Raw genomic sequence first — 25,449 nt, 5'->3', positions numbered from 1 at the left:
TTACGATTAGTGGCGGGTCAATGTGAGGTGGGAGGAGGTATCAAAATAGGTACCAAAAATAACCGGGTGAGGTGGAACAAAAATAAAACCCAGAACGCGACCTACCAACTGAGAAATTAGAAGTTTAGATCTACCATCGGAGCGATATCTACAAATACACTTTTTTTTGATCTTCTGACAGAGTAATTTGGTGATGCCACGCGACTGTTGGTCATCGGCTTCTCCGGCGGATCGGCGGCGCCGCCGCCCCCAGTGCGCCAGCTCCAGCTCGCCCCCCGACACCTCCGGCCCGATGTCTCCGTCCCTCCCCGCGCGCGGTGTGGGCGCCGAATTATCCGACTCCTCCCCTACGCACATCTTTTTTTTTTTGGCCAGCGCGCGCCTCCCCTCCCCTCCCCTCCTCCTCTCCCTCCATTGGCGCCCCCTTGCTAAAATTGGCTCACCGGGCTAAGTACCATCGTCCGTCGTGCGCGCGAGCGCGGCTGCCGAAGCTGGACCGCGGGCGCGGCGGGGGCCGGAGCCGAGGCGAGGGCGAGGGCGACGACGGCGGTCATGGGGTCCATCACCTGGCGCAAGGCCTACGGCGCCCTCAAGGACTCCACCAAGGTTGGCCTCGCCAACTTCAACAGCGAGTACAAGGTCAGCCCCTCCGATCCCCTGCAATGGTTGCCGCATGCTCATATCTGTTCGTCTGATTATCCTGCATCCCATTCCTCCTGTATCTGTCTGATTATCCTGAATGATAGCTCATCAATTGCTAATGCGCCCCAGGGATTTCTGATCTTTGCAGGATTTGGATATCGCCATCGTGAAGGCGACGAACCACGTGGAGTGCCCGCCCAAGGAGCGGCACTTCAGGAGTGAGTGATCCCCCCTTCCTGACCATATGCAATGCGGCATCCATGCGGCCTTGGTAAAAAATCTTTTTGCTGGATGCAGGGATAATGTTTGCAAACTCGGCAAATCGCCCGCGGGCCGACGTCGCCTACTCCATATGTGCATTGGCCAGGAGATTGTCCAAGACCAAGAATTGGATAGTGGGTCTTGCTCCTCGCTTTGCTTGTCTATGTTGATTTATAATCCATGATTCAATCATCTCTATACCGTTTATCTTTGTTCTCCTAGTTTTCCTTTCTGTCCATTGTGAGATGCATGAATAACTAGCAAGGAGTTTTTGTTTGGTGCATCGAAAAGGGTGTGCATTGACTGATAATGTTTGCTGCAGGTTGCACTTAAAACACTGATAGTGATACATAGGTTACTGAGAGAAGGTGACGGGTCATTCAAAGATGACTTCCTGAGCTATTCATACAGAGGAAACATTTTGCAGCTTCCAAATTTCAGGGATGACTCGAGCCCATTAGGTTTGTTCTATTGCGCATCGTTCTGAAATGCAGCAACCAACGAAGCTCCCGCTGTTCTGTTTCGGTATCTGATGCGACGCTCTCCTCCACCCCCTTTTGTCAGCATGGGATTCCTCTGCTTGGGTTCGCCTGTATGCATTCTACCTACATGAACGTGTCGAATGCTTTAGGGTTCTAAAATACGACGTCGAAGCCGATCGTCTGGTGAAAGTACCACAGGCTTCTGGCAAGGTAAATACTGATTTCTCATAGTCTCAACAGTCAACACCCATTATGGTTTGCTGATTTGGTTGTCATGACTGTAATGCTGGGGTGTTGGCACTTTTACCCCAGGCACACAGTAGAACAAGAACCCTTCCATGTGAAGATCTTTTAGATCAGTTGCCTGCATTGCAGAAGCTACTACTCCGGCTTATTTCTTGCCAGGTTTGATTATAGGAAGATCGCACTTCTTTGATACCATTTTTTTCCTCTTGTTCATCTTCTTCACTGTCGCAGCCTGAAGGTACGGCCTGCACAAATCACCTTGTACAATATGCATTAGCCCTTGTAAGTACCAAATTTGTTATGCTTTTCTCCTTTTAGTTCACAAATAGTATGTATTTCCTATTGATCGTATGGACGTTTTATGGGCCTCAGGTTTTGAAGGAGAGCTTCAAAATATACTGTTCGATAAATGACGGCATCATCAATCTTGTTGATATGGTACTCTATACAATTCTTCTGGATGTCATCCTACGTGTTCCATGTATGCCCATAATCAATTTGTGAACATAAGTTCAGTTCTTTTTCTCTTGTCTGGATAGTATTTTGATATGGCAAAAATGGATGCTATCAAGGCCCTTGAAATTTATAAAAGAGCTGGCCAGCAGGTACAGAAAGTCAGGTTTCTTCTTCTTCTTCTTCTTCTCCTTCTTCTATATTGTTGGTAAACTAACCAGTTCATGTCACTCCATGATTTGATTTTGCCTATTTCACAGGCAGAAAAGCTTTCTGCGTATTATGACTACTGCAAAAATCTTGAGCTCGCCAAGACTTTCCAGTTTCCTACTTTGAGGCAGGTGTGCTTATTCATCCATTCAATATTCATCAATGTCTTAAGAGAATACAGAGGGAATATTTATGTACACCCTCCGTAAAGAAATATAAGAGCGTTTAGATAACTACTTTAGTGATCTAAACACTCTTATATTTTTTTACAGAAGGAGTATATAGCAGTCAATAGCTCCCAATTGGCCATGACCTATAGTTGTATTCACAACTGTTATTTTCTTGGATACTCCTGATTATACATGTCAATCAATTCATGTGCACTAAATCTCTGGGTGCGAGGATTTAGACATATAGTGATATATGTTGATGGGTTACTGATATGCAGCCACCTTCTTCATTCCTTGTAACTATGGAAGAGTACATCAGAGAAGCACCCAGTGTCAGCATCACGAGAAAGAGTGTGGTGAGTACGTTCTCTGTCAGTAAAATTGTAAACAAAAAGGAAATCAAGATACTCAACATAAATCTACTATTTTTCTATTAATTCTTGCTGTTGCTAGCAGAGTTCACCTAGTGACCATGAAGATGAAGCTCCACAGGAAACCGAGAAACCTGTTGAACAGGAGAAAGAAGAGCCAGCAGAAGCTGCACCCGAAGAAGAGCCACAATATACCACTCTCTCAGAAGAAGATGAACCCCCACCATTGCGGCCAACCAACAATGGGGATCTATTAGTAACTCCGATCCACTATGTTCTGCCTTCATGACAAATTAGTGCCTGCTTCTTTGAATCTTACACGCTTGCTCCTTTGCCGCTCGCAGAACTTGGATGAAGAATTGCACCCCATGATTGCAAACCTTGAACAAAGCAACGCACTCGCTCTTGCCATTGTGGAACCAGGTATGTACTGGATGTAATCAGCAAAACCACAAGTAGCAGTTATGTTGTGATCCAATAAGTTTCATCTGCATTGGTGCTATTTTATGTTTCTAGAATGTTTATAATCTTTAAGGTTGTATCTGCTATGCTGCTAAATACCGCATCATGACTTCGTGAGTAATGTAGGGAGTGAGAACAATGCCTCGGCCCCTCTAGACTTGTTTGCCATTGACAAAGCTGGGTGGGAATTGGCACTGGTCACTGCCCAGAGTAACCACACAAGCCAACCAGCTGTCAGCCCAGTGGTATGTATATCTTGCTGTATCTTTAGGTTCAATCTGTTCATAAGATTTTACACAGCTCACTAGTAAGACTATGGCTCAGCTTGCGGTTGTTCAGTTGTAATATGCTGAGCTGCAGAATCTAGTTAGTCACGGGCAATTTTATCGATCCTCGTGATATTATTCTGTTACATTCAAATTAGTAAAAAATCTTTCAATCCCCAAAATCAGAAATAAAGGAAGTGCTTTTGAAAAGGTACCACAATGCCGAACGCATCATATAACTGAATGCAATTTTACTGATTCATCTGCATTTGCTCAGCAGCCCGGAGGGTTCGACAAGCTGCTGCTGGACAGCCTATACGAAGACGACACAAGGAGGCAGCAAATCGCCAGTGTGACCTACACCGGCGGCGTCACGGTGAACCCATTTGACCCCAACGACCCGTTCGCCATGTCCAACAGCTTCGCGCCGCCATCGAATGTGCAGTTCGCCATGATGGGGCAGCAGCAGCAGTACTACCAGGCACAGCAGCATGGCTACTTCCAGATGCAGCAGCAACAACAACACCAAATGGTGGCGATGCCGCCACAGACATACCAGCAGCAGCAGGCTCAGTACGCCGTGAATGCCGGATTATCCAACCCGTTTGGAGATCCGTTCAGCGCTCTCGTCACGACGGCGAATCCGCCAAAGCAAAACAATCAGATTTAGCCTGAATTGCGCAATCTTTGCTGTATCTTACTCTAATTTCAGTCAGTCGTATACCCACCCCTCTTCTAATTCTGAGGAGCAACTTGTATAGTCTGAACTTTGCTGGTACTGTAAACCTTATGGAAATTGTGTAACATGTTTGGGAAATGATACAATCGTTTGAATGCCATGACACGATTTCGACCATCAAGCACATCTCAGCAAACAGATGAGCTTGTTTATCATCATCATCAATTCATCATCACACAACCTAGAAAAATTACCAGTAACTGAAACTGTTCGATTCACCCAAAAAGTCAGGCAGTAGCACAAGAGATGGTGAACGCAGTACTACTGATCTCAATATTGATGAGTGTTGCACATGGCAAGAAAAGGTTACACGAATTCAGTTAAGTTCTTATTTCCTCATGAAAGGGCATGAATTCATGTGGTCTACATATGTACATTAGCAGAAACCCATAGATAGGTAATAAAAACATAAAACAGACAGGTTTTTTCTTGATCCCCCACTTCACCCAGTGGCCAGTGCAATGGAACTACTTCCAGTTCAGTCCTCTTCAGCTAGATCTGCATCCTCTACGAATCCCTCCGCCTCCTCATCCGGAAAGCGCCCTGCATAACGATTAATCCAGGTTTAAGCAAGGATGCAAGTGCAAGACCACAGCCTGTGATCCATTGATAAATGTTTGTTTACAATTTACAGAGAAAACCGTCACTCCAAGAACTCGGAGTCAAAGCATCTGGGTTTGATGCCAGGATGAAAACTAGAGATGAAATGCGCGTGATTTATACTTTGTTAATCGCTTCGATCAATAAGCCCGGAAGAATTGAATTTTTACGGTAAATTGCTAAACAGGGGAGCCACATGAGCTTGGATTGCAGAGCAAGACTATTCTGGGGCTGTCCTTGTGCTGCAAATACGCGCCTATTCTGGGGCGTTTCGGGAATTGTTTATTTATTTATTTTTTATTATTGTTACTTGGGGAGGGGGAAGGAAATGGGGGATCTGGGACGGGACGGCCGCTCACCGTCGACGAAGTAGGCGGAGCAGGGGTAGCCGCGGGAGGAGGAGGCGACGGCGCGGGCCTCGTCGTCGGAGAGCGGGGGCGGGAGCACCCCGATCCCGCCGCCGCGGGTGACGAGCTCGAGCAGGCCGAGGGCGGCGCCCGCGGGGCGGGGCGGCGCGTAGTAGGAGGTGCCGGGCCGGAAGGGCGCCCACTCGGGCTCCGACATGCGGGCCATGGCGCCGTCGATGGCCTCCTCGAGGCGCCGCTTGAGCGCGCCCGCGGAGCCCTCCGCGGCCGCCGGCGACGCCCCCGCCGCGTCCAGCTCCAGCACCATCGCGCCGGGGCGCCGCGTGTGGTTGGCGCGGCGGCCCATGAGCGCCGCGGGCCGGGCCCCCAGCCGCCGGGACAGGGTCGCCGCCGCCCGGGAGGAGAGCGCCCGCGCCATGCGAAGTCAGTCACGCCGCGGTGGTCGGAGGGGAGCTCGCCGTTCGCCGTAACCGGTGGAAGACGCGCGTGGGTGGGGTGCGTGGTGGTCTCGCGAAGGTGTGGGAAGGTGGGGGGAGGGGGAGGTGGGTGGTAAATATAGCTGTCGGCCCGGGGGCCTATCCGCAAATAGGTCGGCGCGGTTCCGTTGCGTCTCGGGCTGGGAACTGGTTTATTTTTTTTTAAGACGGTTTTGCCCACCGGAAAAGACCAAACCACGGGCAAGTGGGCGTCGCCGACTGTTTCACGGTTTTGACGCGTTTACCCCTGGGGATCTCTTTATGTGAATGTGGTGAATTTTCTTCTACAAAAACTTCCTATCTACTCTCAACAGAATTTTCTATCTGTTCATCAAACATCAAACATCATGATCAGTGGCGGAGCTATGCACGATGCTGCAGGGCCCATGGCCCCCCAACTTTGGTATGCGCCACCGATCATAACGGTACAAAGAATAAGAGAAGTAACAAAAATTACATCCATATATGTAAAACACCTAGGGACGACTACAACACCGGAATGAGTCGAAGGCGCGCCCCATAATTTTGATGTTACCCTCTTTTCTTGAGCGACTCGGGCAACACTCATTCTTTTTTGAATGCATCATTGGCATCTCATATTGAAGCTAAAATTGTCATCTCCTAAATCTGTGCGTGCATGCAGCATCAATTTATCACCTAATGGTATCTTTGTTCTACCGACACAAAGCAGGAATTAGGAAGCCCTACACTTCAGCCGGAGCGAACTTCACACTCGAACTTGGATCAGAAGTTCCAGTTTCCTTAACTAATCTCGCCAATTTCTCACTTGACCGACCCAGAGACTAATCTATCGTTGACCTAGGCAAAGAGTGAGAAAAAGCAGCAAAAGGAGTAGCTTGCACTGAGGAATGAAAGATGGTGTTTTACCACCATTCAGCAAGAACAACACCGTGGGGCCATTCCGGATAATGAGTTTCGCACAACGGTTTCAAAGATTGAAGCTCTTCTTGCAAGTATCAACAGGTCAGAATGCCAAATACGATGTAGGCTAAAAAAGCAATAGTCTAACTTTGGGGTAGGGCACGCCAAAACAACTGGGGGCCCCGGAGGGGTCAGTACAAAAGTACTATATTCTTTCCACTTACTTTCATTGGCTACCTGCCTTTTGTAGCGTGCGTACTCTGATCCTGCTAGAAGCTGAAGCTATCACACCAGGTAGAACAGAGACACTCGACAAAATATCACATGTGTCAACTATAGTAAAGTAATAAACGACAGTAGCAGGTCGACCAAATCTATAAAAACAACCAAGACATGGACACACTTCCTTTTTTAGGACTTTGTTTTGCAAGGACCGAGGCATCAAAGTCTTTAGCAGATCTTCCTTCTGACAGGCTCTAGCTCATTTAGCAAGGCTAAACTTCTATCTGAGTCTTTACGAGCAGGATCCGGGATGGGTTACGTTCATCCCGAGTACCGGGTGTCGTCAGACTCCCATTCTATTACCTCTGTGCCAAGAGCACGTTAAGCTGCCTATGAAGTTTTGCATGAATTGAAAACCTCTCACTCTGAAGGAATTTTGCTTCAGTGCCATCATCGCCCCTCTCGCATCGGAGCAAACATTTTTGTACTACACAATCCAGAAGTCGTAATGCTAATGCCTCAAAGGACCAGCACACCACAACAACAACCACTAGCAATGAACACGGACGAACAAAGACTGTATTCGCGCAGATCAACCAAAAACAAATACCAACTAACACTAGTAGAAAAACGACCTATTATACCGGTTCGTAAGGACCTTTAGTCCCGGTTCTGTAACTCGGCACTAAAGGGTGGGGACTAAAGGTACCCCCCCCCTTTAGCCCCGGTTCAACACGAACCGGGACCAAAGGCCCACCACGTGGCACGAGCCCGCGCGTAGAAAAACAATTTTTTTTTGAATTTTTTATTTTTTTGAAAAAATTGATTTTTTTTCCTGGTTTTCAAATTTCTGAATTATTTGACGATTTAGTCTCTAATCACTCCTCATCATTGCTATAATCACCCCTCATAATTCCAAATCGTCTAACTTTCCAGCCGATCACCCATCCTCTCACTACTCCAGCCTGAGCACGCTTAACTTTCGAGTTCTATTCCCCCTAGTTTCCAAATCTGCACTTGTTGTTTACTTGACAATAGTAAGTTGTCAATCCTATTAACCCTCAGGAGTTTAGCTTGAGCATTAAGTCACATGTTTCATCGTTTGATTTTGAAACTATTATTCTAAAAAATTATTATTATTTAGTAACAGTAATATTTCTTGAATAAGTAGTTTGACCAGATTTGACCATAGTTTGACCACAGTTTGACCAAAAGTCAAAAAAACTAAAATAATTATTTATTAACACTAATATTTCTTGAATAAGTAGTTTGAACATAGTTTGACCACAATTTGACCAGATTTAACGAAAATTAAAAAAGCTGAAATTTGAGCATATCTTTTTTTCCTTTTTGAATTTGAGGATTCTAAAAATTTGCAAACATGCCTACGGCTGTCAAAATCGGATGCGGATTTCCGTGCTGATTTTTTTGATATATTATATGTTTTTTTTCGACATTGTATGCAAAAGATATGGCCGTTTTACTTTTTCATAACACTTTTTTGCAAACATGTCCAAATTTAAGTTTTTAAATTTTCCTAACTAGTAGATGTAGTAACATAACTACATCTCTAAGGATTTTAATTTTTGAAATTTTTATCATTTTCTTTTGTTTTTTTACAAAACTGAAATGGCGATACACACACACGGGGGGGGGGTGTAGAGTTTGAAAATTGCTCTTTAGTCCCGGTTTGTGACATAAATCGGCACTATATGTTAGACACCTTTAGTCCCGGTTTGTGACACAAACCGGTACTATAGGTTAGACCTTTAGTCTCAATTCGTGTCACAAACTGGGACTAAAGGGGCTCGTGGGGCCCCGGCCTGACGCCAGCCTGCCACCACCCCTTTAGTACCGGTTCGTGCCACAAACCGGTACTAAAGGTTCAACACGAACCGGGACTAATGCATTGCCGACCATTAGTGTTGGTTAATTTACAAACCAGGACTAAAGGGCTGAACATTTCTACTAGTGTAAAACACGTGCGGTCCATCAGAGATACACTTCTACACGCCCTCTGACGACGTGAGACACGCCGTTGGGACGGGGGCTAGACGGGAAGAATGTTATTTCATCTTCAGGGAGGCGCCATCGCTTCGCCTTTTTGAGTAGGACACAAACCCTAAACAAACTGAAAACACCTAATACAAAGCATGAGCCCTCGCGCCGACAATGCTCGAGATCCATCGCATCTCCATGGTCTTAAGGCCACAAGAGACGAGACAGATCGGCGACGGGCGTCAGCGGGAGACGGGAAAACTTTAAACCCTGAGAACCTTTCTTTCTTAATATAGTAAACTTCACAGAACCCTAATGAAAGAACATGCAGTGCCCCCATGTTTGATTTTGGTAATTAATGACAATCTCTATGGACTAATGGTTGCCTTGAGTTATATTTGAAGGATTTGTCCATAGGCATTTCTTGAAGTCCATGTGTTGGTTTCAAAGAGTTTATGAGTTGACCAAGGTGCTATTAAGGAATTATTATAAGATTGGTCATGTTAGTGTTGAGCTTATTTCAAGCATGTCTTGAAGAAGAAGATTGTGTGATCATTCATGTTTACCTTCAAGAAATCATCCAAATGAAGAGAGTTGGAAAGATTCAAGGTTGATCAAGACTAAGTCAAGAGTGAATCAAGTTGATCAACTCACAAAGCGTAGAATATGTACCGAGAGGGATCAAGTGATCCCATGGTATGGTAAGCATTGTCCATTGCACTTTGTGTACTAACCCATGGTCTATGTGAGAGTTTTATGTGGGTTTAGGTACGTGTCCATGGGCTTGCGTCAAGAGGAAGATATCATACAACCCATGGAAAGGATGACATCAAGTGGTGATCGTCATCATGATTGCCGTGTGCAAGTTCAAGTGGAGCATCACGAAGAGATCAAGTGCTTGAATCTTGCCATCCTTTGTGGTTTCAATGGACTTGTGAAGATGTGCCGAAGAGTGGCTCACCCATAGTGGAGTATGGGGGAGCAATCATCTAGTCTTCATCGAGTCAATGCAATCAAGAAAGGTGGTCCAACTTGAGGGAGTCAAGATCGTCATCATCTAGCTCAAGTGGACCATGTGCAAGGCAAAGGTTTACCCTTGATAGGTTTTCTCTTTTACCGGTCTCATGGTGGTAGTTGGGAGATCGGGTTATAGGATCGATTTTCGTACTATCAAGGGGGGCTCTCGATGAGTAGCTTGGTCGTATCATTCGTAGAGAGCTCAAACCATTCCATCCTTGCATCATCTTTCTTGGTTCTTGTTTGATTCTCTTTGTGAGTCTTAGAGCTTATGGTCATCTTGATGACAAGCTTGAGTTCATCAAAAACGGAGTTCGCATGCGTCTTCTATGATGTTTTCGGTGTTGGAGGTTTCACCGGTCTTATCCAAGGAAGGGTTCTCACTTTTTTCTTATGGGCCTTTTCTAATTTGCTTCTTATTGATATTTCTTTTAAGATTGTGTTAGCACTTGTTGCTAGCTTTCCAACAAACTTGGTTTCATCGAATTCGGAGCTCGTATGCGAAAGTTGTGGCTGTTTTGATATTGCATGTTTTACTTAGAGAGGTTGTACCGCCCCATAGAGAGGTTGTACCGGTTGACCGGTACAACCGGTGTTTGGAGCGGTTGTACCGCTCCAGAATTGGTTCGGAGGTTGTACCAGCCATGTATCGCTCTACCATCGGACTAGCTTCTGTTGTGGTGCGGTTGTTGGGCGGTTGTGGGCCAGTTGTTCCGCTTATGGCCTGTTACCGGTTGTACCAGTGCTCATAGCGGTTGTACCGCTCCTATATCTTTCTGCACATAACGTGCAGATTCGTGGGGACCTATTTAAGGGGGTCTTCTTCCCCAATGGTTCCCTATCTCTTGAGCTCGTTTTTGCCCCCATTGTTAACCTTCTTCGAGCTTGCTAACTCTCAATCCCTCCATGGATTCTTGCTAGTTTTTGAGGGAAAAGAGAGAGGAGATCTAGATCCACACTTCCACCAATCACTTTCTCCTCTATGTGAGGGGAACCCCTTGGATCTAGATCTTGGAGTTCTTTATGTTCTCCTTCTTGTTCTTCCTCTCACTTTCCTCCCTAGCATTAGTTGCTTTGGTGGGATTTGAGAGAGAAGGACTTGGGTACTCTGTGTGCCCTTGCCATTGCATTTGTGCATCGGTTTGAGTTCTCCACGGTGATATGTGGAAGTTACAAGTTGAGAAGCTTATTACTCTTGGGTGCTTGGTACCCTTGAGCTTGTTCCTCTTGGGTGCTTGGGCGCCCTAGATGGTTGGTGGTGTTCGGAGCTCAATCATTGTGGTGTAAAGCTCCGGGCAAGCGTCGGGGTCTCCAATTAGGTTGTGGAGATTGCCCCGAGCAATTTGACGGGTATTGGTGACCGCCCCCAAGGGTTGCCAAAGTGTACGGGTTCGGTGACCACCCCCAAGGGTTGCCATTTGTACGGGTTCGGTGACCGCCCTCAAGGGTCCCTTAGTGGAATCACGACATCTTGCATTGTGCGAGGGCGTGAGGAGATTACGGTGGCCCTAGTGGCTTCTTGAAGAGCATTGTGCCTCCACACCGCTCCAAACGGGGATTAGCATCCGCAAGGGTGTGAACTTCGGGATACATCTTCATCTCCGAGTGCCTCGGTTATCTCTGACCCGAGCCCTTTACTTATGCACTTTACTTTGTGATAGTCATATTGTTCTTTGTCATATATCTTGCTATCACATAGTTGCTTATCTTGCTTAGCATATGTTGTTGGTGCACATAGGTGAGCCTAATTGTTGTAGGGTTTTGTGCTTGACAAATTAACCGTTAGGTTTATTCCGCATTTGTTCAAGCCTCTACCGCAATTATTTTTAAAACGCCTATTCACCCCCCCCCCCTCTAGGCGACATCCACGATCTTTCACCTAACTTCATGGAGACTTGTGCGGAAACACGACAATCTGAATTCTTAAAATCATAAAGTCACAAATTTGTGTTGATGATTGTCACAAGGCCCAAACAGTGCACAAGATATCAAAACAGGCCTCCCGATCCCACTTGTCAAGCCGCGCAGTGACAATTCTTCAAAGGTTTCCCTTTGTTATCATGATCCGGTGTGCGTTTAGAATCAAAAAATTTAGAAAATTTTGATGCAATTCTTCATTGATAAATAATAATTGTTCAATACTTATTTTGGAAAAGCTTCATCTCATCGGGAAGAGCGATTTGAGGGAACCATCATTCTACATATTTGTCGTCCAAATTTGAGCAAATTTCGATAAAAAAAATCAAAGTTTCCAAAGTCCAGATAGATTGAGAAAATCAAGGAAATTACAAGTATTTTAGTTACTATTCTGAGAAAATCTAGCGCATTTGCGTGAGCATTTTATGAGAATCATAGTTCTAAATTTTTTTTGTCCATCACTTTATCTCGCCTAAAAGTTCAAGGTCTCCATATATTTTAGAAATGTTAATGTTGTTATTTATCACCGCGGCAAAGTAACGCCTGACAAGTGGGTCTCGCTGGTTAATTTTGACATCACAATGCGATATTTGCGGTCTTGTCCCATAATGCAAGACCTAACTCAAATATGTGTTTTTTTGCCAGTCCCTAAAGTTTTGGGTTATGTGAAATTCGCCCTCGTAAATAAGACGATAAGGCCCCCTTTGATTTGCAGGATTTTCAAAACGCGGGAATAGGGAAAATACAGGATTTTAGTGGCATGTCCACTTAAATCCTACAGGATTAACATAAAGTGTTTGATGGTACAGGAAAAACAAAGGAATTGAAAAAAGAAGTTGGAGTAGATGCTAGATTTCCAATAAAATGTAGTACACTTGATTCCAGAGGAACAAATCTTATAGGATTCAATCCTGTGAATCAAACGATAAATATAGGAAAAAAATCCTAAGGATTCTAACCCCCCAAAATTCCCACGGAATTCCTTTAAATCAAAGGAGCCCTAAGCAAGGGGCATAGCAGGGAAACGTCCCCCACTTTTCCTCTCCCCCTCGCACGCGGCCTCTTCTTTCCGTTCCGTCCTTCCTTGCGCTTGCGGCGGCGGCGCGAAGCCATCGGAGAACTTTCGAGGGGGAGCCAGCTAGGGTTTGGGCCGCGGCGGCGCGCGACGATGTCGGCGTACGACGAGGTGGAGATCGAGGACATGGAGTGGAGCGAGGAGCTGGGGGCGTACACGTACCCGTGCCCCTGCGGCGACCTCTTCCAGATCACGCTCGCCGACCTCCGCCTCGGGGAGGAGATCGCGCGCTGCCCCTCCTGCTCGCTCTTCCTCACCGTCGTCTACAACGAGGAGGACTTCGCCGACGCCAAGGAGCCCCCGCAGAAGCCGCCGCCCGCCCCGCAGCCCGTCGCCGTCGCCTGAAGCGCAATCCCCCGCACCCCCCGTGGGTGGCTCGTCGGCATGGACGGTATGGCTTTTTGGGCGATTGAAGTTTTATGCACTGACTGTTTGCGTTTGTTATTCGAAAGAAATCATTTGGCCGTGTAGTTCGTGCCGAGTGTTGCTGTAATAAGTTTTTCCCTGTTGTCTGCTGTATGGATTTGGATTCAGTAATTAATAACTGTTGTGAGATTTTAGCTTTTGATGAAGCCCATGGGGTGTATGTTTCAGTCTGTCCAAGTGGGAACTATGATTTTGTTGCTTGGTACCCTGCCAATGCTACCTTAGTTTACTATCTTTGGTTACGAAGTGCATCTATGGAAGTCTGGAAATTTTGTTTTCCTGAAAGTGTTGTGCTAGACGTAACCGACTGCTTATCTATGCCCACTATTTTGATCGGTCGAGGAAGGAGTGTGGAAATTGAGTGCTTGGGATTTAGTGTGCCCTTCAGATTGAATTTCCAATTCCTCGCTTTAGGAGGTTCATTTTTTTTTTGTTTTTGCATTTACCTGAGTAAGTCAAGTATAAATACACTGCAAAGTTGGAACTCTGATTATAAGTGGTAGGTTGCTGGTGAGCCCCAGAGGCTTCCGCCACCGGATTGGTTAATGAGCATAATAATTAATAGGTTCCTGTTTGGGCATCTGTTGCTGTGAGTGAGTAGTAGCCTTTTAAATTGTTATTCCCTGGCAGATCCTGTAGAATTAGAACAACTGTGTTGTTCAGCAGCTTTTGGTTCGTGTGCTACAAGACACGTTAAGAACTTTTTAGTCACATCTCAACTGTAATTACCTATAGTTGACCTAGGAGGCTGAGTTTACTTGAATCGGACCCTCCTGAGAATTCATATTTGTACTTGTTCTTAATAGTTGGTCTTTAGAGTTAAATTGTAGTTCAGCTTTCTTGGTTACTCATTCTCAGGGGCAATCCTGTAGGAACTATGCTGATGCATATGCATCCACTTATTGAGAGCTTTTATGTCGACGACCTATCAACGATTGCATATTGGGCATAGGTTGTTGGAGCTGGAAGACCATGTCAATGGTCCTCCCATGCTTCCAAGATCACTACGAGACATATAATCTGTCTAGTTTGATTTATACCATGAATTTCAATAACTTCTCTCAATTAGTTTGGTTCAGGGTTTGCAACTTCCGTTCCACCAGAATCTTCCGGTGTCATCTGCCATGATTAATCTTGCAATCATTTTGGACCGAGTTGACCTTTGCATCCACTGCTTGCAGGACGACAGGATCAGCATCGTAGCTGGGAGAGGAATGAGAGAGATTGCTTGGCATACGCGGGAGCATCTGTACTTGTACTTGTAAAATGAGAAAAATCGCAGCGTCGTATCAACTTTTGGTTGTTTAACTGAATTTATCCGTGTGGACTCACTCAGTTGTTACAAAGGCACTGTCCATGACTGGTGCTTCAAAATTTCGTTATCCCAGTTTTTGTACCCGATGACTCACCGATCTCATTGCTGCGCCTTGTGGTAACATGTGAATCTGTGATGTGGCTTGGATGAGAAGTGGCTTAAACATGCCCCCTTTTTTTTACAGGAGTGGTTAAATGATTTAAATCAATCCATCTTGCCATAGGTGTTCAGATAAACAAGCTCAGTGTGTGCAGAACAAATGGCTGTGATGCCTGCCAGCACTAGTTTCTTAATTTTGTTCCAGATAATCTGATGCGGCCACAATGGCCACCAGCAGCAGGTTTTTGGTTCCCCCAAGAATCAGATGCACATTTTTTGGTGCAGGATTTAGTAACAAAAGAAATGCCATGTAGATTGATAATAGGATCACAATTCACAAGGGACTCTGTTCACTAATGTACCTTTTGATATCTCATGTATGTATTCTGAGAGCAACTGCTTTTGATTAAGTGAAGTATGAGTTTTGCCCAAGGGAAGCCAACTTGGCAGCACATGAGGTACCTGGATCAGTATGTACCTGGGTCGATGAACCCCCCAAATTCCTCATTCATGATAACACTTATTTTTAATAAAGATACCCGAAGGGCATCTTAGATTTGATTAATATCGAGGAAAATAAAAGCCAGTGCAATGGATGGATAGACAACTAGACCAATGAACAATGTAGTAACACCTTTTGATAATGAATAAAACCACCATATTGCTTTCTCTCAAAAGAATATGAAATGGAAAAGGACACTGACAATTTTTTGCAAATCCATCATTGATCAAGAGCAGGGCAAAGAAAAGCGAGCCAAGATTTGATCAAATGTACAATCATTATTTACAGCCAGCCAAGATTTGATCAGATGTACAGTCATTATTTACAGCCAGCCAAGATTTGATCAACTATACAATTATGTTTTTTTATCAGGTTACTGATCATGTACACACTACTTAGAAAAGATGTATTCTGCACCACTAGACGATTGATTTGGAGGTCTTGTCAAATGAAGGTTAAACGTGTACAAAAGAGATAGTTATACTCTACTAGTTAAGATCCAAAACAGACAGACGTTGTACTAGTTAAACACGACGTAAAAGATCACTGATCTTCTTGAGTTCCTCGAGGGCTGCAAGCGCCTTGACTTGCTCTGTGCTTCCGGGACCATTTTGCACTGATGCCATGTGTGAATTTGGTCGAAAGTGTAGTTCAATAACCTGTTGAGTAAAAGCACATTAGACAACAGATGGGCACACTTATTCAGAGTGATATTCATGATCTGAGCTTCGGGTTGTAAACTTAACAACAGATACAATTCAGTTTTACTCCCTCCGTTCCAAAATAGATGACTCAACTTTGTATTAACTTTAGTACAAAGTTGGGTCATCTATTTTGGAACGGAGGGAGTATTATTATGTATAGGAGACTCAACAGGGGATTTACAGATGAAATGTACTGTAAAAATGAATCCACCAGTATCTAATATTAGCAGAATATAGATCTATAGAGCACCAACGTAAAGTAGGAGCTTTAGCAAAACCTTCAATTAGGTATGAGCTATATATGTCATTGACTCTTTATGAAAATAACAGTTATGTGTTGCAATAATTTCAGGTGGAAGTAACATACTTTAAATCTTATGATCAGCAGCTTTAGTCAAGCATGCTTACCTGAATATTTTCAACCATCGATTCGCCAAAAGACCTTAATGTTCCAACCAACTCCTTATCAGCCACCTTCAAACTTGGGCCTATGTCAGAACATATGCTATGCTCTTGATTTGGTTGATAATCCACCGATTCAAATGTTTGATCTGTAATTGCTGCTTCATCAATCTTACCATCACTCTGACAGGGTTCATCAGTCTTATCATTATGCACAGACAGTGGATCTGGCTCATTAACCACCTTGGCGCCATAGGAAACACATGGTTCTTCCTCATGACGGGTATCATGGTCATGATCAGTACGACGCCGATACGGTGGAGGCCTATTCCTCGATAAATACTCACGAGCTCCATCAATACGATCTCTAATTTTGGCAGAAGTTGTATGGTAACCATCATGCGGGCCTGCCTCACATAGACTGTTTGAGGTACTTCTAACGATCTCTGCAGTACCTTGACCAACACAATCCTTTCGGTGTACTGTAGGCATGGTTGGTAAACTGTTTGTCAATTTGACAGGAACTATATCAGTGGTGTTCAGTTCATCAACAATAGGCTCAGGCTGGCTAGTTGAAGTCGAATTGCTGTTATCAACATTCGCACCCTTTGTTCTAGAAACATTTGATTCGGTGTCGGATACGCTTCTTCTTAAAAATCCCCTTCCTTTTATCCTAACAGTTGAACCATCACTAAGTTTGTCTCCTGACATCTGAAGCATCTTCCATGTCTCTTCCCAATAATTGGGTGGAGTCAAGGGAGATTTTCCTGTCAGAGGAGACAACGGAAGATTTGCTTCTAGAGCTAACGACTGCAATAACTTGGCCTTCTCAATCAAGTTCTTCAAGTCAATATCTTGAGGAAAATTTAATAATCTCACCAGGCAAGAGGTCGCATGCTCACTTCCCAGCAAGGAGGATCTGAGATGAAGCATCATTGAGACTGCCATTGACAAAATCAGGGCACCACGGGGAGAACATAAAACCTTAAACTGATAATCTCCCCGATTTTTTATGTCTGTACAATATGAATGGTTTGGAGAAGAGAAGATTTCATCCCAAATAAACAGAAGATTGTCGAGTGTAAATTCACGACCAAACAGGACTCGAAGCCATCGGAGTGCAAAGTACTGAGGTTCTACTCCCAACTCCACAAGATGACTGTGAAGAGAGGAATCCACACTAGCAAGCAAGTGATATATGGCAGCTGACGCCTCCCTTACAGGTGTTAAACCCGTGCTTGATTCTGATGCAGGGCTGAGAGAATAGAAATCGGTAATAGCAACCACGCCTTGTGCACCATTCATCAACCCGTTCATCAAATTCTCAAACATACAATAGGCATCATGCTCCATGAACTTTTCAGATAAAATGATACCTAGCTCACCCTCTGCTCCATATGCATCATTTATCAAGAGGAGGTCCCTAGTACCAGCATCAAGCTCGTCCAAACTTCTAATTTTAGCTGCACCACCCTCAGAATTGTTAGTCCTGTCACTCCTGTTCAGCAAAAACCTATCTGGAAATGTCTGGCCATCAAAATCGTCACCAAGAAGCTCTTCATGAAGCTCCTTAACTTGTTTAAAGTGCTGCACATCAATGTGAAGGACATAGAACAGAGGAGCTAAGAGTTCATGCATTCCTGTAAGTGAGAAGTGATTTCTGTTGTCAATTGTGCAACAAAAATAGATGGGTATTAGTGCAATTAGGAGGTAACATGAGGAACCCCTAGTACGTTAAGATATTATGTAGCAGCTAAAATAGCATGCCGAGTTACACATGTGGGAAAGATGTGCACCTACACAATTATTACCTATTACCTCCGTAAACTAATATAAGAAATAGTGATCTAAACGCTCTTATATTAGTTTACAGAGGGGGTATATGGCAAAAATAATGCTACTTAATTTAATAAACAAACTTAAGTTCAATGTGCTTATGTCATGGAATCTACCAGTATTACATCATCAATTGCCATCAATATATTACAGATACTTAAGAAACAGTTTGTGGTTGCAAAATACCTTGAAAAGAATGGCTCGGCATTAAATATTACTCCCTCCATACCAAAATACAAGATGTTTTTTGCATAGGGCATAAAAAACGTCTTACATTTTGTTATGGAGGGAGTAATAAATAAGAGCCCTGTGAAACCAATTCTCTTAGGTATAACATATTGTAGGCTCTGCAGCCTTAGTTGGATTCCACCAATGTTAGGCCATATGAGAAGTGCACAATAGCTGAATATGCACTGATGACTTACCTTGTTTATATCCAAACTCTGGGTATCTAAGGCTCCATACTAGCAGTATCCGTTCAAGCATGGACTGACATGTGGTTGTTTGGAAAAATTCTCCCAATTCAGGATAGAGTCGGGACAGGTCTTGGTTCAGCATTTTCTCTAGTTCTGCATTCCTGAAATATTGACCCCAAGTGCTTTCTGCATTCATGATGTACAAAATGATTAGAAGAAGAAAAAAGAGCTGATGCAACTGAATGTTTTCATGGTATTCATGAAAAATGCAGAGAACGCGTGAAAGATATATCTTTCTTGTATTGCCGAGGATACATGTGGAACCAGGAAAATGAATAACTGCCGAGCAAAACAACAGCATGTTCTGTTGGTTGTAACTGGTCTATTATCAGCTGAGGGCTTGCGGTGAGACATTGTTGTTGGCTACTCAGAAAAAAAGGGCTATCTGAACTAACATGTTACCGCTTTATCATCCTGATCCCACCTTGCCTCCCCTGAGTCATCTAGCACCAACCATTTAACCAGAGAGATGGTGACAGATCATCATCATTTTTTATCAGTAACCATTGTGGTGTGAGCAAGGTGCTCCAGAGTATCCGATGTAACAGCCTAAATCTACAGGAATTTAAGTCGAAGCTTGGTGCCGCAAGCAACGTCAAAGTTGAGGAAAAGCTTACCCACCTGGGTTCTGTGATAGTGGGTTCTCCACAACAAGATTGGGAGCACCGTCTTCATCCTTGGAGAGATGGGGATCTATCAGCAGCCGCCGCCGCAAATTAGCATATCTACAGCAACAAGCACCAATTGCAGGCCAGGAGTCAGAACCCTCGAAGCTAACAGACTTGCATATTTTTGCCCCCACAATAAAAAATGATTTACGAATTCCTTGAAACAATAACTAGGTAAATGAATGTTCAGAGAAATGTAACTTCTCGCGATGATTAGCACACATAAAGCCTATATATGCACGTAGTTTCACTACAGTCCAGCATCATGACGGCGAGCTCGTTAGCATTGAGCCCAATCAAACACTGACAGGATAGCAATAGCCCGTTCCCCAAAAGACACGGGCCAATGCCTGAATTTTTTATCAAAGCAGAAGATTCGGTTGATCTGACGGCACGGGCGCCATGAAACGGAAGCGGACGCTCTCTCCGCGCAGCTCAGCGTTTCAAGAAACCGAGCCTTCCGCCGGCCGGGACCGTAAGCATTACGAGAAACGGGGAGGGCCTGACCTGCGGCGGGAGTCAGCGGCGGCGCGGCGGAGCTCGGTGGTGGGGACGTCGGGGGAGCCGGGCAGGACGCCGAGATCGGCGCGCCACCGCGCGCCGCGGAGGCCGGAGAAGCGCTGGCCCCCCGGCGGCTCCGGCATTGCCCGCCCGCCTCGGCTCCCCAGCCCTCCGAGCGAGCGCCCCGCGGCGAGGGGAGGCGGGCTGGGGAGGCCGGGGCGAATGGCCGATCCGCGGCCGCGGCGGGGGCGGGGATCGAGCGTGGAGGGGCCGGGAAATCGGATCGAGGAGGGCGGAGGGAGGAGACCTTCTTGGCCTGACCGCCCGCCCGAGGATGATGGGAAAGGGGAGGGAGCTGACAGGGGAAAGCGAGGGAGGGAGGGAGAAAACGTCTCGGCGTGTTGCAACTGTCGCTCGTATGCGCGGTGCAACGACCTTTTCCAGTTCGATCCGTTCCCTTCCCTATGGCATATGCTTTTGCGTGTGTGTGGCAAATGCACTAGAATCTGTAAGAACATCACCAATTCTTGCACAACGTGAATAAAATCAGTGCTCACAAGTAACAGACAGAATCGTCATGGGGACTGTTAGAGCAACTCCAACGGGCCGACCCAAACGGAAGGCGATTTCGTCTGCTTTTGTCCGTTTGGGTCGGCCAGGCGGACACAAACGTCCGCTTCTGCGTTTGAGTCGGCGCGTGCGCCTAACGCTGACGCGACCCATTTCGACGGCGTAAAAAAAACTGAATACATGCATATTTAACATGAAAACTAAATTAATTAAACGTTAAAACCGGCCACGAAGGACGGCGGGAGTCCACGCGTCCACATTAGCATTTAAGAAAAATAAAAACAAACAAAAAACTAGGTGCCGGCGCGCTGCCCTAGGCGTCGTTGTCGTTGTCCTCGGGGTCAGTGAGGTCGATGAGCGTCGGCGCCGGACCGGCCCAGCTGAACGCCGTGTTCCAGAGCGCGGCCATGTCGGGCGCGGGCTGTGCCGGCGTTGGCAGTACCGCCGCCTGCGCCGCCGCGGCCTGGCGGCGCGCCTCCTCCTCGGCCTCGAGCCGCTCTGCCTCGGCGTCGCGCTCGAGCATCTCGAGGTACTCGACCTCGCGGCGCTCCTCGGCCACCCGGATCTGCCGCCAGTGCTTGAGGTACGCCGCCTCTCGCTCTGACGTGGCCTGCATCCAGAGCGGCGACGCCCTCACCCACTCGCGCACTACTCCCGTCCAGGAGTAGCGCTTGATGGGCTCCGGCTCCGGCTCCTGCTGCGGTTCGGCTTTGGCGAGGTGGCGGGGAGGGGACGGCGGGGCCACCGGCGGCACCACGCAGTCGCCAGCCGCGGAGAGGGCTATGGCCTGCGCCATGGCCGCCTCGTACCGAGCATCTTCTTCTGCCGCCTCCGCCCTGTGCCGCTCGTCCTCCTCGCTCTCCCAGTAGACGGCCGCAAGGGCCGTCTGGTAGGCGTCCTCTGCCGCCTGGTCTTCCTCCTTGACGATAAGCGGCGCCGGCGGCACACTGCGGTCGACCTCGCGCACGCCGCACCGCCTCGCCTCCTCGTGCTCGAAGGCGAACCAGCGCGCCCAGTTGGGCGAGTCGTAGGCGTAGGCCTCGTCGCGCCGCTTCTCCGGCGTCAGGAGTGCCCGCCGGCGACGCACCTCCTCCGCGTGCGCCCTAGCCGACCGCGATGCCGCCGGCACTGGGATCCTTTCCGGATCCAGATGCCAGTCGTGCGGTAGCGCCGCGTCGGGGTACGGCAGTGGCATGGGGTGGCGTCAGTGCCACTCCGCCTGGTGCACGGGCACGTTCACCCGCTGCCTCTGCCGGTGAGCCGGCGCAGGCGGAGGCGGGGTGAACTCCGCAGGGAAGGGGACGGCGGGGGCCTTGCCCTTTGACTTGCTGCTGCTGCCGGAGAAGAGCCCCATTTGGGTGGCTGGGGTGGTTAGGGTTTGCTTTCCGGCGACGGGGGAGCGAGCGTGGCCTAGATGGGGACGGGAACTGGATGAGGACGACACTGATACGTCTCCGACGTATCTACTTTTCCAAACACTTTTGTCCTTATTTTGGACTCTAACTTGCATGATTTGAATGGAACTAACCCGGACTGACGTTGTTTTCAGCAGAACTGCCATGGTGTTATTTTTGTGCAGAAATAAAAGTTCCCGGAATGACCCGAAAATCCACAGAACAACTTTTCAGAATTAATAAAAAATACTGGCGAAAGAATTAGCGTCAGGGGGGCCACACCCTGTCCACGAGGGTGGGGGGCGTGCCCCCTTTCCTAGGGCGTGCCCCTGCCTCGTGGGCCCCCTGGACGTCCACCGACCTCAACTCCAACTCCATATATTTGCTTTCGCGGAGAAAAAAACCAGAGAGAAAGTTTTATCGCGTTTTACGATATGGAGCCGCCGCCAAGCCCTAATCTCTCTCGGGAGGGCTGATCTGGAGTCCGTTCGGGGCCCCGCAGAGGGGGATTTGTCGTCGTTGTCATCATCAACCATCCTCCATCACCAATTTCATAATGCTCACCGCCGTGCGTGAGTAATTCCATCATAGACTTGCTGGACGGTGATGGGTTGGATGAGATTTACCATGTAATCAAGTTAGTTTTGTTAGGATTTGATCCCTAGTATCCATGATTTACCATGCTTAATGCTTGTCACTAGGGCCCGAGTGCCATGATTTCAGATCTGAACCTATTATGTTTTCATGAATATATGTGAGTTCTTGATCCTATTTTGCAAGTCTATAGTCACCTATTATGTGTTATGATCCGACAACCCCGAAGTGATAATAATCGGGATACTTCTCGATGACGACCATAGTTTGAGGAGTTCATGTATTCACTAAGTGTTAATGCTTTGGTCCGGTACTCTATTAAAAGGAGGCCTTAATATCCCTTAGTTTCCATTAGGACCCCGCTGCCACGGGAGGGTAGGACAAAAGATGTCATGCAAGTTCTTTTCCATAAGCACGTATGACTATATTCGGAATACATGCCTACATTACATTGATGAACTGGAGCTAGTTCTGTGTCACCCTATGTTATAACTATTACATGAGGAATCGCATCCGACATAATTATCCATCACTGATCCAATGCCTATGAGCTTTTCACATATTGTGCTTTGTGATACGTCTCCAATATCTACTTTTCCAAACACTTTTGCCCTTGTTTTGGACTCTAACTTGCATGATTTAAATGAAACTAACCGGGACTGACGCTATTTTCAGCAGAACTGCCATGGTGTTTTTTATTGTGAAGAAAACAAAAGTTCTCGCAATGACCTGAAAATCCACAGAGATAACATTTGGAAAATATAAAAAATACTGGCAAAAGAATCAAGGCCAGGGGGCCCACACCCTGTCCACGAGGGTGGGGGTGCGCCCCCTCCCCCTAGGCGCGCCCCCTATCTCGTGGCCCCCCTAATGCTCCACCGACCTCAACTCCAACTCCATATATTCCGTTTCGCGGAGAAAAAAATCAGAGAGAAAGTTTCATCGCGTTTTACGACATGGAGCCGCCGCCAAGCCCTAATCTCTCTCGGGAGGGCTGATCTGGAGTCCGTTCGGGGCTCCGGAGAGGGGGATTCGTTGTCGTTGTCATCATCAACCATCCTCCATCACAAATTTCATGATGCTCACCGCCGTGCTTGAGTAATTCCATCGTAGGCTTGCTGGACGGTGATGGGTTGGATGAGATTTACCATGTAATCAAGTTAGTTTTGTTAGGGTTCAATCCCTAGTATCCACTATGTTCTGAGATTGATGTTGCTATGACTTTGCTATGCTTAATGCTTGTCACTAGGACCTGAGTGCCATGATTTCAGATCTGAACTATTATGTTTTCATGAATATATGTGAGTTCTTGATCCTATCTTGCAAGTCTATAGTCACCTATTATGTGTTATGATCCGACAACCCCGAAGTGACAATAATCGGGATACTTCTCGGTGATGACCGTAGTTTGAGGAGTTCATGTATTCACTATGTGCTAATGCTTTGGTCCGGTACTCTATTAAAAGGAGGCCTTAATATCCCTTAGTTTCCACTAGGACCCCGCTGCCATGGGAGGGTAGGACAAAAGATGTCATGCAAGTTCTTTTCCATAAGCACGTATGACTATATTCGGAATACATGCCTACATTACATTGATGAATTGGAGCTAGTTCTGTGTCACCCTATGTTATAACTATTACATGAGGAATCGCATCCGACATAATTATCCATCGCTGATCCAATGCCTACATTATTCGGAATACATGAGGAATACATGCCTACATTACATTGATGAATTGGAGCTAGTTCTGTGTCACCCTATGTTATAACTATTACATGAGGAATCGCATCCGACATAATTATCCATCGCTGATCCAATGCCTACGAGCTTTTCACATATTGTGCTTTGCTTATTTACTTTTCCTTTGTTGCTGTTACAATCACTATAAAACTGCTATCGTTACTTTTATCACTGTTACCATTACTATCATACTACTTTGCTACTAAATACTTTGTTGCAGATACTAAGTTATCTAGGTGTGGTTGAATTGACAACTCAACTACTAATACTTGAGAATATTCTTTGGCTCCCCTTGTGTCGAATCAATAAATTTGGATCGAATACTCTACCCTCGAAAACTGTTGCGATCCCCTATACTTGTGGGTTATCAAGACTATTTTCTGGCGCCGTTGCCGGGGAGCATAGCTCTATTCTTTGAGTCACTTGGGATTTATATCTGCTAATCACTATGAAGAACTTGAAAGATGAAAGAACTAAGATTTTCCCCTCAACTACGAGGGGAGGTAAGGAACTGCCATCTAGCTCTACACTAGATTCTCCTTCCGTTTTGAGTAAACTTGCGACACCTAAACCTGCTACTGCTATGAATTCTGATATGTCGCATGTTATTGATGATGCCACTTCCGCTATGCATGATACTTACAATGAAACTACATCTATGCTTGATACTACTGTGCCATTAGGTGAATATCTTGATGAACAACTTGCTAGGGTTAGGGAGAATGAAATTATTGAAGATGAAATTATTGATGATAGTGATGATGAAGGATCTCCACCTAAGTATGAATTGCATGTTGTTCTTGAGGGTTATGTTATGGACGAAGAAGCTGCTAGAGCTATTCTTGCTTGCAATGATAGATATGATCTTACTACAAAAAAAGACACATCCGTGACATTTTGGGCCGAACGAAATTTTTTTCTGTCATACATATGACACTTCATGACGATAATTGTGACAAAACCCGGTATCATCATAGATGTGGTGGGCTCCTACTTCTATGACAAAAAATCATGACAGAAAATGGGCTTTTCGTCCTGGGCGGGCCGGAGACGCAGCTGCATGACATTCTTTGGGCCGTCCATGACAGAAAAAACTGTGGTAGAAGTGAGGGGAAGGAAAATTTCGGGGAGTTGCCGGTTACGGTGGGAGGTCGGGGGCCGAGCGATGCGCGTTTGTCTCGTACACATACGCGTGTGTGTGTGAGGCATTGACTCTAACTGAACCCGAGTGAGGCGTTGGGCTCTAACTGAACCCGAGCGATTGCACTGCAGGCTACGCGTTACTGAACCCGAGCGATCGATCGATGGCTGTTAACTGAACCCGATGGAGCAATTCCTTCGCTACTGCTGCTAACTAAAGCCGATCG

The 25,449-nt window shown here is 46.2% G+C and overlaps 4 protein-coding genes across 7 annotated transcripts; 2 read left to right on the top strand and 2 right to left on the bottom strand.

The window, feature by feature from the left end:
- Window positions 1-195: 195 nt before the first annotated feature.
- Window positions 196-4,422, top strand: LOC119337882 (putative clathrin assembly protein At5g57200). 2 transcript variants are annotated; one of them, XM_037610111.1, is made up of 15 exons: window positions 196-639; window positions 791-860; window positions 940-1,037; window positions 1,226-1,364; window positions 1,468-1,595; window positions 1,698-1,790; window positions 1,863-1,913; window positions 2,004-2,069; window positions 2,171-2,236; window positions 2,345-2,425; window positions 2,743-2,820; window positions 2,921-3,091; window positions 3,180-3,258; window positions 3,424-3,542; window positions 3,844-4,422. In XM_037610111.1, exons 1-15 carry the CDS (start codon window positions 553-555, stop codon window positions 4,231-4,233), a joined length of 1,716 nt encoding a protein of 571 aa, XP_037466008.1. In that variant the 5' UTR covers window positions 196-552; the 3' UTR covers window positions 4,234-4,422. The 2 variants fall into 2 exon arrangements, with proteins under 2 accessions (XP_037466008.1, XP_037466007.1); XM_037610110.1 differs by having other exon boundaries at window positions 199-639; window positions 3,841-4,422.
- A 127-nt stretch (window positions 4,423-4,549) lies between these two features.
- Window positions 4,550-5,804, bottom strand: LOC119337883. The gene is made up of 2 exons (XM_037610112.1): window positions 5,262-5,804; window positions 4,550-4,845 (listed from the first exon to the last, which is right to left on the bottom strand). Exons 1-2 carry the CDS (start codon window positions 5,683-5,685, stop codon window positions 4,781-4,783), a joined length of 489 nt encoding a protein of 162 aa, XP_037466009.1. The 5' UTR covers window positions 5,686-5,804; the 3' UTR covers window positions 4,550-4,780.
- Window positions 5,805-12,810: 7,006 nt separating this feature from the next.
- On the top strand, window positions 12,811-14,716 carry LOC119340521 (diphthamide biosynthesis protein 3-like). Its single transcript, XM_037612443.1, has 2 exons — window positions 12,811-13,245; window positions 14,462-14,716. The coding sequence occupies exon 1, from the start codon at window positions 12,948-12,950 to the stop codon at window positions 13,197-13,199; it is 252 nt and encodes an 83-aa protein (XP_037468340.1). The 5' UTR covers window positions 12,811-12,947; the 3' UTR covers window positions 13,200-13,245; window positions 14,462-14,716.
- Window positions 14,717-15,442: 726 nt separating this feature from the next.
- LOC119338064 (TBC1 domain family member 5-like) lies at window positions 15,443-20,154 on the bottom strand. 3 transcript variants are annotated; one of them, XM_037610359.1, is made up of 5 exons: window positions 19,790-20,154; window positions 19,236-19,339; window positions 18,564-18,740; window positions 16,309-17,942; window positions 15,443-15,855 (listed from the first exon to the last, which is right to left on the bottom strand). In XM_037610359.1, the coding sequence occupies exons 1-5, from the start codon at window positions 19,924-19,926 to the stop codon at window positions 15,721-15,723; spliced, it is 2,187 nt and encodes a 728-aa protein (XP_037466256.1). In that variant the 5' UTR covers window positions 19,927-20,154; the 3' UTR covers window positions 15,443-15,720. The 3 variants fall into 3 exon arrangements, with proteins under 3 accessions (XP_037466256.1, XP_037466257.1, XP_037466258.1); XM_037610360.1 differs by having other exon boundaries at window positions 19,232-19,339; window positions 19,790-19,905; XM_037610361.1 differs by lacking the exons at window positions 19,236-19,339; window positions 19,790-20,154 and having other exon boundaries at window positions 16,309-17,962; window positions 18,564-18,689.
- Window positions 20,155-25,449: the final 5,295 nt, after the last annotated feature.

The sequence above is a fragment of the Triticum dicoccoides genome, chromosome 7B (genome assembly GCF_002162155.2).
Source record: "Triticum dicoccoides isolate Atlit2015 ecotype Zavitan chromosome 7B, WEW_v2.0, whole genome shotgun sequence".
Lineage (NCBI taxonomy): Eukaryota > Viridiplantae > Streptophyta > Magnoliopsida > Poales > Poaceae > Triticum > Triticum dicoccoides.
The sequence above is the reverse complement of the archived record's forward strand: the minus strand, read 5'-3'. Positions and strand labels throughout refer to the sequence as shown.